At 43.0% G+C, this 12,995-nt stretch overlaps 1 protein-coding gene across 1 annotated transcript in view; it reads right to left on the bottom strand.

Annotated features, from left to right (window-relative positions):
- The window catches only part of LOC143285302 (uncharacterized), a 39,428-nt gene that overhangs the window by 11,473 nt on the left and 14,960 nt on the right, over window positions 1-12,995 (bottom strand). The window contains exons 7-13 of the mRNA XM_076592566.1: window positions 11,958-12,070; window positions 11,188-11,382; window positions 9,996-10,252; window positions 8,759-8,838; window positions 6,741-6,967; window positions 4,666-4,887; window positions 3,367-3,519 (exon numbers count right to left, since the gene is read on the bottom strand). Of these exons, the coding sequence (XP_076448681.1) occupies window positions 3,367-3,519; window positions 4,666-4,887; window positions 6,741-6,967; window positions 8,759-8,838; window positions 9,996-10,252; window positions 11,188-11,382; window positions 11,958-12,070 (1,247 nt within the window). The remainder of the gene's footprint in view (window positions 1-3,366; window positions 3,520-4,665; window positions 4,888-6,740; window positions 6,968-8,758; window positions 8,839-9,995; window positions 10,253-11,187; window positions 11,383-11,957; window positions 12,071-12,995) is intronic.

Below are 12,995 nucleotides of genomic sequence, written 5' to 3' on the forward strand. Positions count from 1 at the left end.
CTGTGAAATACCGTCCATAGTAGTGAACAATGTTCTTGTGATCTATGTCCCTGTGAAATACCGTCCATAGTAGTGAACAATGTTCTTATGATCTGTGTCCCTGTTGAAATACAGTCTATAGTAGTGAACATAACTGGACAGGGCCTTTGTTCTGTCATGACTATGGCTCTACATAACTGGGCACGACCCTTGTTCTGTCAGAAGCATGGCTTTTAACACCTGAGAGATAATAAAGTTGACTAGACTACCCAACACACACACACACACACACACACACACACACACACACACACACACACACACACACACACACAAAATTATATATATATATATATATATATATACACCATCACAAAACATATATATATGTCGGCTGACTGGGATTAAAACAATAGTCTGTGCACACATATATATGTGTTATAATTATATTAATGTTACGTGATTATGTAAAAACATTACTCTACTCACTCTACTCACTGGTGTGATTCCTTTCCCTAAAACCCTTTCCCTGCAAAATTTGGCCTGTATGTGTATGGTTTTTTCCCAAAGTTATGTTTTGTGTGACATTTTTTCAAATGCTATGTTACTGTACTTTTTGATTGGATTATAAACACACACACACACACACACACACACACACACACACACACACACACACACACACACACAGACGAACACACACATCTATGGTGGAATTTACAATGTAAAGAAGCTAAAAGAAAATGACTGAAACCTTGCATTTAGAGTGTATTTTAAAGACAAATCTGACGAAGAAAAACGTACAGAAATAAAGAAGACAAAAAATCATTATAACTGGATATCATTAGCACAGGCCATACTACAACACTGGTCAGAGTTCTGCTACAAAGATGTTTCTGATCAAAAAAGATAACCACAAAGTCTGGAGAAAACTTAAGGAAACGGAGAAAAAAAAGGTGTAAATTTATCCGATTACGACATTATAGGTTAGAAAACAAAGCGTTCCCGACTGCTTCCGAAAAAGCTGAAGCATTTGCAGAAATGTTTGCCAAATCCAGTTGTACAGAGGGTTTGCCAGAGAAGGGAAGAAGTTTAAGGGAAAAGGAAGCAGCAAACGATGATCCACAAATAACCTATAATCATAATACAAATGCTCGACGGGCGCAATAGCCGAGTGGTTAAAGCGTTGGATTGTCAATCTGAGGGTTCCAGGTTCGAATCACGGTGACGGCGCCTGGTGGGTAAAGGGTGGAGATTTTTACGATCTCCCAGGTCAACATATGTGCAGACCTGCTAGTGCCTGAACCCCCTTCGTGTGTATATGCAAGCAAAAGATCAAATAATCGGTAATCGCACCAATACTTTTCAACATCTTAATTCACGATCTTCCACAGTCTTTATCAAATAATGCTGAAAAGGTACAATATGCAGACGATATATGCATATGGATGAAACTAACAATGAAAAAAAAATACCCCTGTCAGATCGATAAATCATGCAGAGATGCTATATCTAGAAGAACTAAATAAGCTGACTAACTATATGTCAGAGAATGGTTCGACTCTGCAGCCAGAAAAAAATCATGCATGGTTCTGTTTAATCATGGTTATAACACAGGCACATTACCCATTTTTAAAATAGATGGGTCAGTGATAGAATATACACAAGTAGTAAAATTCCTTGGCGTATTTCTCACATCAAAACTGTCATGGAATATACACTTGGAATACCTCTTTACAAAGGCTAGAAAAAGCCTCAACTCAATAAAGATTTTTATCAGGCAACACTGACAAGAAGTATTCTTTTCTGCACCAAAATGCATGTCAAAGAAATTGGAAAGTGTGAATAGTAAAGCATATAAACTTGCTATTGGTGTTCCAGTTCATGCTTCAACATTAAAAACCTACACAGAAATTAAAGTACTACCCTTTGAAGAACAGATGAAACTTGCATCAGCTAAATATATCTTGAGAAGTACAACAGTTCAAAATTCAAATATCGCCGAGATCAGTTTAAAATCAAACCTTTCTTTCCCTAAAAGAGCAGCCTATTCACTCTCTCACACCTATAGGTACTCATACCTTTGGCATATTTAAAACATCAGGAGTGAACCTAAATCAAATTGCCCCTCGGTTATCATACACGACAATACCTAAATGGAAGATGAACAATGCAACATTTGAATTAATTACCTAGATTTAAAGAAAGCTGAAGGCCCTGCTCTCCCTGCTTTTGTTAAACCTCACATTCAAGAAAATTATCTAAATCACCTTAACGTATATATACAGATGGTTCAGTACTTGATAACAATCAGGCAGTGGCAGCATATATAATTCCGTCATTAAAAGTAGAGAAGTACTATCATATTATGGCTATATTAATGGGATTAAATAACTTACTAGATCTTCCCATTACCATATTTCATGTGTTATTTTGTGTCGATTCTAAATCTGTATTACAAGCATTAAAATCTTTTAATCTGAAGACAAGAGAACTCGTAATAGAAATTCGTCATATAATTCATGTTTTGACCATCCGTGGTACAAAGATTAACTTTTGTTGGATCTCTTCTCACGAAGGGATTGTGGGAAATGATCGGGCGGATTTTTGTGCGAAAAAAAGGCGCAATGAACATTTACAATGCCGTAGAAATTCGTATTCCATATTCACTGAAAGAAGATTATTCTCTACTGGAGAACACTTGCTGGAACCATGTCGATAAACTAAAACAGGAGTCTGACCCTGACAGTTAAAATACTGACAATAACTCGCGCAAAACTGATCGCATGCTTTCGTATAAAACAAAAGGACATCACAGAAGCAGAAGAATCACCAGTCTAATATACAGACTACGACTGGATGCCATAAAAGCAAGATATATTTCTAATGTGACTTGCATTTGCGGCAATGCAATTACCACCCGTGCATACCATCCATAAATGTGAACAGTTAAAACCATATTTACCTATGTCATTTACAAAATCTGCAGTTCCATCTGCTTCCATTAGAAATGTCTTATACGATAATCAGCATGTGTTGACATAGTCATGACAGAACAAAGGTCCTGCACAGTTATATAGAGCTATAGTTCAGAGTTTAATTTAGAGCCCACCTGGTTCTTTGTTGTAATTCTACTGGTTGACGAGTTTCTTTTATTTCGTTTATATTCTTTTTTCTTCTTCTTTTTTTTACTCCTGTTTTTTCTTCTTTTTTAAATGCTAATTGAGGAGAGAGAAACTTGGAAAATAGTGATGATTTAAGGCATTGGTGTGGTGGGGGAGATGTTGGATTTTCGTCTAAAATCACAAATGTGGATAGACGTTAAGCAAAAGAACGAACGAACGAACACACACACACACACACACACACACACACACACACACACACCTGAGTGTTCGGTCCTCAAGCAGTACATCGGTGACAGTCTTGTGGTTCAGGGGGTCACGCTGGACCTTGAGAGCCACCAGTTCCCCAGTGGGCAGCGTACAGCGGTACACGTCAGCAAAGGACCCGTGTCCAATGGAGCTGCTGCGGTCATACCTGCCACACATAATTTATGGCGTCATCAACATCTTCTATCAGTCTGTGGCAGCCACAATTATTCTCCACGTCATCAGTTTATCTTATTTCCAACAAAACCATCGCTATACACATCACCAGTGTTTTGCCTTTCTGTCACTGCCACAATCATTGTACCATTGTACATGTCATCAGTGTCTACTGTCGGTCACTGCCACCATCGCTGTACACGTCATCAGTGTTTGCTTTCTGTCACTGCCACCATTTCTATACACGTCATCAGTGGTTGTTTTCTGTCACTGCAAACATGACTGTACACGTCATCAGTGTCTACTGTCTGTCACTGCCACCATCGATGTACACGTCATCAGTGTCTACTGTCTGTCACTGCCACCATCACTGTACACGTCATCAGTATTTGCCTTTCTGTCACTGCCACCATCGCTGTACACGTCATCAGTGTTTACTGTCTGTCACTGCCACCATCACTGTACACGTCATCAGTATTTGCCTTTCTGTCACTGCCACCATCACTGTACACGTCATCAGTATTTGCCTTTCTGTCACTGCCACCATCACTGTACACGTCATCAGTGTTTGACTTTCTGTCACTGCCACCATCGCTGTACACGTCATCAGTGTCTACTGTCTGTCACTGCCACCATCAGTGTACACGTCATCAGTGTTTGCTTTCTGTCACTGCCACCATCACTGTACACGTCATCAGTGTTTGCTTTCTGTCACTGCCACCATCACTGTACACGTCATCAGTGTTTGCGCTTAAATTGCTTTCTGTCACTGCCACCATCACTGTACACGTCATCAGTGTTTACTGTCTATCACTGCCACTTCCTAGCCAGTGAAGAATATATTACTTGGTACGAAGCTGACAATGAAGTAAACACACACAAGACGTACTCACCGAAGCTGACAATGAAGTAAACACACACAAGACGTACTCACCGAAGCTGACAATGAAGTAAACACACACAAGATGTCATCATCAAGCTGACACTGAAGTAAACACATACAAGACGTACTCACCGAAGCTGACAATGAAGTAAACACACACAAGACGTACTCACCGAAGCTGACAATGAAGTAAACACACACAAGACGTACTCACCGAAGCTGACAATGAGGTAAACACACACAAGACGAACTCACCGAAGCTCGCGCATGCTGAAGTCGAAGCGCATGAGGCGCTGCACGTAGAACATGTCGAGGTTGCCTTGCAGGGAGATCACTGTGTGCATCAGTTCCGGGTACATCTTGGCCAGCCTCGCCTGCTCACCCTGCACCTCGCCCTGCAGGGTCTGCAGCAAGGTGCGGTCCGCCTTCAGGAACTCTGGCATCAGCTTGCTGGCCGCGTCAAATCGCTTGGCGATTCTGTACACACACACACACACACACACACACACACAAGTTTCAAGTTTTAATTATCCTTTCACTCCTACTGGAGTATGGAGGATTACTGCAAAATAATATTTTCATGCCCAGAACAAACATTTCTTTTGGGGGTGGGGGGTGGGGGGGTGGGGGGATTCCTTGATGAATTTACAGAGAATTTGTTTATCAGTGTTGGTGGAGCATTTCCTGTCATAATCTTGTGCATTGTTATTCCTTTGTTGTACTCTGATCCACGGACTAGAGGGAGAATATTCGCTTGTTTATAGTCTGAGTCCAATAGGGAACTCATTTTTAGGAGTACCAGCTTGAGCCCCCGTTTAGTTTATGAAGATTTAGTAATAACTTCATGGTGTAAGCACTGGCGGAGTCCCACAGTGTTGATGCGGACTGTAGGACTTTTGTTTATGACGTTGACGGACTGTAGGACTTTTGCTTATGACGTTGGTGGACTGTGGGACTCTGTGATGTTGACGGACTGTAGGACTTTTGTTTATGACGCCGATGGACTGTGGGACTTGTTGCTTATGGCGTTGACAGACTGTGGGACTTGTTTATAACATTGACGGACTGTGGGACTTGTTTATAACATTGACGGACTGTGGGACTTGCTTATAACATTGACGGACTGTGGTTTATGACGCTGGATTTCGTTCATCCCTCAAGAAGTACTGACTGACCTGTCCAAAACTTCTGCCACAGCACAGACTTACATGTCAACAAACGTGTACACTGTGTCACAGCACAGACTGACCCGTCAACGTGTACACTGTCATAGAGCAGACTGACCCGTCAATGTGTACACTGTCACAGCACAGACTGACCTGTCAACGTGTACACTGTCACAGCACAGACTGACCCGTCAATGTGTACACTGTCACAGCACAGACTGACCCGTCAACGTGTACACTGTCATAGAGCAGACTGACCCGTCAATGTGTACACTGTCATAGAACAGACTGACCCGTCAATGTGTACACTGTCACAGCACAGACTGACCCGTCAATGTGTACACTGTCACAGCACAGACTGACCTGTCAACGTGTACACTGTCATAGAGCAGACTGACCCGTCAATGTGTACACTGTCATAGAGCAGACTGACCTGTCAATGTGTACACTGTCACAGCACAGACTGACCTGTCAATGTGTACACTGTCATAGAGCAGACTGACCTGTCAACGTGTACACTGTCATAGAACAGACTGACCCGTCAATGTGTACACTGTCACAGCACAGACTGACCTGTCAATATGTACACTGTCACAGCACAGACTGACCTGTCAACGAGTACACTGTCACAGCACAGACTGACCTGTCAACGTGTACACTGTCATAGAGCAGACTGACCTGTCAATATGTACACTGTCACAGCACAGACTGACCTGTCAACGTGTACACTGTCACAGCACAGACTGACCTGTCAACGTGTACACTGTCACAGCACAGACTGACCTGTCAATGTGTACACTGTCACAGCACAGACTGACCTGTCAATGTGTACACTGTCACAGCACAGACTGACCTGTCAATGTGTACACTGTCATAGAGCAGACTGACCTGTCAATGTGTACACTGTCACAGCACAGACTGACCTGTCAATGTGTACACTGTCATAGAGCAGACTGACCTGTCAATGTGTACACTGTCACAGCACAGACTGACCTGTCAATGTGTACACTGTCATAGAGCAGACTGACCTGTCAACGTGTACACTGTCACAGCACAGAGTGACCTGTCAACGTGTACACTGTCACAGCAGACTGACCTGTCAACGTGTACACTGTCATAGAGCAGACTGACCTGTCAATGTGTACACTGTCACAGCAGACTGACCTGTCAAAAAACTTCTTGGTGGCAGAGCTGAGATCTTCGTCCTTGAACTGGCTGAGCAGCAGCTTGCTGGCCTCCGCCATGGTCTGAGGTCCGATGCCGTTCTTGAAGACGTTCCTGATGGTCTTCACGTCCAGCGCCTTGCTGCTGCTGATGGCACTGCCCAGGCTGAAGCAGCCTCCCATGTCGGAGTTCTGGCCGCCCTTGTCCTTGCGGGCCTTCTTCCACACCTGGTTACACACCACCACCCCCACCCCAAACATTAATACATTTGTAAAGGTTTGTATTTGTATTTCTTTTTATCACAACAGATTTCTCTGTGTGAAATTCGGGCTGCTCTCCCCCACGGCTCTCCCCTACATTACAGCGCCACCCATTTTTTTAATTATTTTTTTCCTGCGTGCAGTTTTGCTTGTTTTTCCTATCGAAGTGGATTTTTCTACAGAATTTTGCCAGGAACAACCCTTTTGTTGTCGTGGGTTCTTTTACGTGCGCTAAGTGCATGCTGCACACGGGACCTCGGTTTATCGTCCCATCCGAATGACTAGCGTCCAGACCACCACTCAAGGTCTAGTGGAGGGGGAGAAAATATCGGCGGCTGAGCCGTGATTCGAACCAGCGCGCTCAGATTCTCTCGCTTCCTAGGCGGACGCATTACCTCTAGGCCATCACTCCACAGGTTAAGAGATTAACCAAGACTGTCTGCTGGTGTGTTCTCCGCTACATAATGAAAATAACAGATATCTGGGCCTGGATTTAATATTTAAACTACAATCACATAACATGCATCATCCAGTGAGCCCAACAGGTCATGGCGTGGCGTCCAGTTGTTTAAACTTGGGATCTACCATCAAGATTATATATATATATATATATATATATATATATATACATGTGTGTGTTTGTACGTGAGATAGAGAGAGAGAGAGAGAGTTCGGTCTCATTTTCGAAGATAATTCCCTCCCCTTCCACGCCTTGCCCATTCAATTTATTACTTTTCAAAAATGGAAATAACCGGGAAAATAAACTCAGTAATCAACTTAAGTCGGAAAATTACATTCAATTTTGAACTATTTCAAACAAAAGTGCATTATTACATACAAAGTTACCCATCGAAACAGATGGCACAGTAGAAATTGAAAATGTTATGGAGGGGAGAGATGAGGGGGAGGCCGAAATGTAAAGCGCTTTGAGCAGTATTTCTGGAAAAATGGCCAATATGTAAATGTCCCATATCCTCCGCCTCCTCTCCTACTCTCCTCCTCCTACTCCTCCTTCTAGGAGATAACAAGCAATGATAAACAGTGTGCACAGATAAAGATAACAAGCAATGATTCACAGTGGTCGCAGATAAAGATAACAAGCAATGATAAACAGTGTGCACAGATAAAGTTAACAAGCAATGATAAACAGTGTGCACAGATAAAGATAACAAGCAATGATAAACAGTGTGCACAGATAAAGATAACAAGCAATGATAAACAGTGTGCACAGATAAAGATAACACGCAATGATAAACAGTGTGCACAGATAAAGATAACAAGCAATGATAAACAGTGTGCACATATAAAGATAACAAGCAATGATTCACAGTGGTCGCAGATAAAGATAACAAGCAATGATAAACAGTGTGCATAGATAAAGATAACAAGTAATTATACACAGTGTACATAGATAAAGATAACAAGTAATTATACACAGTGTACATAGGTAAAGATAACAAGTAATTATACACAGTGTACATAGATAAAGATAACAAGCAATGATGCATATTGTGAACATATAAAGATAACAAGCAATGATAAACAGCAATGATAAACAGTGTGCACAGATAAAGATAACAAGCAATGATAAACAGTGTGCATAGATAAAGATAACAAGCAATGATACACAGTGTACACAGATAAAGATAACAAGCAATGATACACAGTGTACACAGATAAATATAACAAGCAATGATATACATCATGTACTGATAAAGATAACAAGCAATGACAAACATTGTGCATAAAGATACTCACATTCTTCACGGGCATCTGGTGTCGAAATGAGGTGTGCAGATCAGTGATGATACGGTTATCCACGCCTTCAAAGAGAATGCCTGAAATGACACAGCAATGGTCAGTGTGGGAAGGTTCTGATTTTTCTATGTCTGATTTTTCTATTGTTTTATGTGCAGTGTGGGAAAGCTTTGCTGGTTCTATGTGCAGATTAGGAAAGCTCTGCATGTTCTATGTGCAGTGTGGAAAAGCTCTGCATGTTCCATGTGCAGTGTGGAAAAGCTTTGCTTTTTGTTCTATTGCAGTGTGGAAAAGCTTTGCTTGTTATTCTATGTGGAGTGTGGGAAGGCCTTGCATGTTGTTCTGTGTGCAGTGTAGGAAGACTTCGCTTCTTGTTTAATGTGCAAAATGGGAAAGCTTCATTTGTTCTTCTATGTGTGCAGCGCGGGAAGGCTTTCCTTGTTGTTCAAAGTGTAAAAATTTGAAGGCTTAGTTTGTTGTTCTAGATGAGCAGTTTGGGAAGGTTCTGATGGTTCTGTGTGTGTAATGTTGGAAGGCTTTGCTTCTTGTTCTGTTGCAGTGTGGGAAGGCTTTGCTTGTTGTTCTATTGCCGTGTGGAAAAGCTTTGCTTGTTGTTTTGTGTGCAGTGTGGGAAGTTTGCTTGTTGTTCTGTGTGCAGAGTGGGAAGGATTTACTTGTTCTATGTGCAGTGTGGTAAGGTTTTCCTTGTTCTATGTGCAGTGTGGTAAGGTTTTCCTTGTTCTATGTGCAGTGTGGTAAGGTTTTGCTTGTTCTATGTGCAGTGTGGTAAGGTTTTGCTTGTTCTATGTGCAGTGTGGTAAGGTTTTCCTTGTTCTATGTGCAGTGTGGTAAGGTTTTCCTTGTTCTATGTGCAGTGTGGTAAGGTTTTGCTTGTTCTATGTGCAGTGTGGTAAGGTTTTCCTTGTTCTATGTGCAGTGTGGTTAGGCTTTGCTTGTTATTCTATGTGTGCCGTGTGGGGAGGTTCTGAATGTTCTATGTGTGCAGTGTGTGAAGGCTTTGCTTATTGTTTTATGTCCATTCATCAATATCAATACCATCCTTCCACTTTCATCAGTATCAATACCATCCTTCCACATTCATCAGTATCAATACCAGCCTTCCACTTTCATCATTAATACCAACCAACCACTTTCATCAACAATAGCAACCTTCCACTTTCATCACCAATACCAAGTGTCCACTTTCATCTCCAATACCAACTTCACAAATACTAACCTTCCACTTTCTTGATCTGATCTTCAAACAGCTCAAGGTCTCGCTCCAAGGTTTTCAGAATCCTGGTCCTGATCTTGTTTACGACGTCGTGCTGTCCTTCCCACATGTCCACCAGGCTGGCCAGTCTCTCCAAGAACCTGGAGGCGGCCTCTTTGAGCACTTTCTTGGCGTCCTTGTCGTGCGGGGGGCAGTCTGCAGGGGACCACCTCGTCAGCTCCGGCACACACTGCTCCGACTTCAGGAAGGTGATCAGCTTTCTGCAAACACGGCGTGGACAACATAGGTCTTTCCTTTAACAGCAGGACAAACACTGAACAGACAGCACAGGTCCTTCCTTTAACAGCAGGACAAACACAAAACAGACAGCATAGGTCTTTCCTTTAACAGCAGGACAAACATTGAACAGACAGCATAGGTCTTTCCTTTGACAGCACGACAAACACGGGACAGACAGCATTGGTCCTTCTTTTAACAGCAGGACAAACATGGAACAGACAGCATAGGTCTTTCCTTTAACAGCAGGACAAACACTGAACACACAGTACAGGTCTTTCCTTTAACAGCAGGACAAATACGGAACAGACAGCATCGGTCTTTCCTTTAACAGCACGACAAATACGGGACAGACAGCATTGGTCCTTCTTTTAACAGCAGGACAAACATGGAACAGACAGCATAGGTCTTTCCTTTAACAGCAGGACAAACACTGAACACACAGTACAGGTCTTTCCTTTAACAGCAGGACAATCACTGAACAGACAGCATAGGTCTTTCCTTTAACAGCAGGACAAATACGGAACAGACAGTACAGGTCTTTCCTTTAACAGCAGGACAAATACGGAACAGACAGCATAGGTCTTTCCTTTAACAGCACGACAAATACGGAACAGACAGCACAGGTCTTTCCTTTAATAGCAGGACAAACACTGAACAGACAGTACAGGTCTTTCCTTTAACAGCATGACAAACACTGAACAGACAGCACAGGTCTTTCCTTTAACATAAGGAGAAATACTGAACAGACAGCACAGGTCTTTCCTTTAACAGCAGGACAAACATGAAACAGACAGCATAGGTTGTGGGGGGTAGGGGGTGTGGGGGGCTGTATGTGGCGGGCGGGCGCGCGCGCGCGCGCGCGCGTGTGTGTGTGTGTGTGCACTGAATTACATCCCCTTTCTGTGTGTGCACTGACCTGCTAACGGTGTCCACCTCACGACGAAGACCGTCCCTCATCACATCTATCTTATCACCGGACTCGCTCTCCAAGGCCTGGATCTGATTGCGCACGTTACGGAAAGCCTCCTCTTTTTCCGCCATCTGTTTGCGTCCCACGTTGGAGGAGATCTTCAGGGAGTAGAGGGATCTCTTCAGAACGGCTGACAGCCACCTGCACGTGCAGATAATGATGGGCTTCACGTGTGGTGCTGTCAGAGACACCGTGAAATCATAGGACAGTGCAGATTGATTGATTGATTGATTGATGTGGATACTTCTATAGCGCCTATCCTCGGTCAGAGACCAAGCTCTCAAGGCAATGGCAGAAGCGTCAGAAAAGAGTACCAGCTGGATCTGGTCGAAGAGGAATGAAAGTAAACTTCATACGGATTATATTTCCCTGCTCAAACTAGGCGTACAATGGCTCATTTGTTAAAACGTCTGCCAGAAAAGGTGATTCAGGCCTGAAGTGGCGACCACCTTTGAGGCACGGGTTCGAACCTGCTAAAGTCCAGGGGGAAAAAAGGTGACAATACAAGGGCATCGACGAGTCATTACCTGGGTGCGACCCGACCTCCTTACAGTGTAAGCAGTTAATGAAAGGGCCGAAACACTTGACTGAGGGGGGCTTCTTCTCTGAAGACCGTGTACTGTCCAGCTCTCCCTAGAGTTTCTTATCACTTATTAAGAGTATAAACGGTTTATGCCCTCTGTTACCTGTAGTACAAACGGTTTATGCTCTGTTACCTGTAGTACTGCGACAGCTTGACGTTGAAGGTGAGAGGCAGCACTTGCCGGATGCCTTGTACCAGTTTCCTGTACCTGTCGTCAACCTGTCCCCTCTCCACTGCCGTCAGTGACTGCATCACACATCACATCATATCTCACGTCATGACATTGCATCTCATCACACATCACATCATATCTCACGTCATGACATTGCATCTCATCACACATCACATCATATCTCACGTCAGTACAGTACGTCACGTCATGACATTGCATCACATCACACATCGCGTCATGTCACGTCACACACTACCCGACGTACGTCACGTCACATTACAAATCACATCTAAGATCGGGTCACGTTTCGTCACATCACATCATAATACAACACATCACGTCATGTCACGTCAACTGGGCAAAATCACAAATAATACTGCACTGCATCTTTTTCATTGTCACAAAAAACACACCTACCATTATAAGTCAGACCCGTTATTTTAAAGATGTTATTCGACAATAAAAGTATATGACAGAGATTCAGCAGAAACAGTTTAATCTTTATTTTTTCTTCGTTATTCTAAAATACAGTCTCTCAGTGAGTTTGGGCATTTAGCGTACTTTATTATTTTACAAAGGCCTTCATATAAAACATCTCAAATTTTTGCAAGAGCAAATTACAATATGGCTATTCCACATATTTGCTGTACCTTACTGTCTATGTCATTGTCACGGCTCGTGGCATTCAGTTGTGCGTGTGTTCGTCTCCCTTTCCCCTCTCCTCTCTCTCCCTTCCCCTCCTCTCCTTTTCCCTCTACCTTTCTCCCTCCTCTCTCCCCCTTTTGCTCTATCGTTCTCTTGTATGCTCAGTTCTGTTCCGAACTGAAGCACGTGAATCTGTCGTGATGTGTGTCTGACATGTCCTTAGTCCTTCTTGCTCTGAACTCTTGAGATGAATATGACTGCATTGTGTGTGTTTTGAATGTGTTAGCTGTGGTGAGTGGCTTCGTCAGTCACTGATCAGTGTGTGTGAGTGAGTCAGTCACGTGGGTACTGTGT

The sequence above is a fragment of the Babylonia areolata genome, chromosome 8 (assembly GCF_041734735.1).
Source record: "Babylonia areolata isolate BAREFJ2019XMU chromosome 8, ASM4173473v1, whole genome shotgun sequence".
In the NCBI taxonomy this organism is placed as follows: domain Eukaryota; kingdom Metazoa; phylum Mollusca; class Gastropoda; order Neogastropoda; family Buccinidae; genus Babylonia; species Babylonia areolata.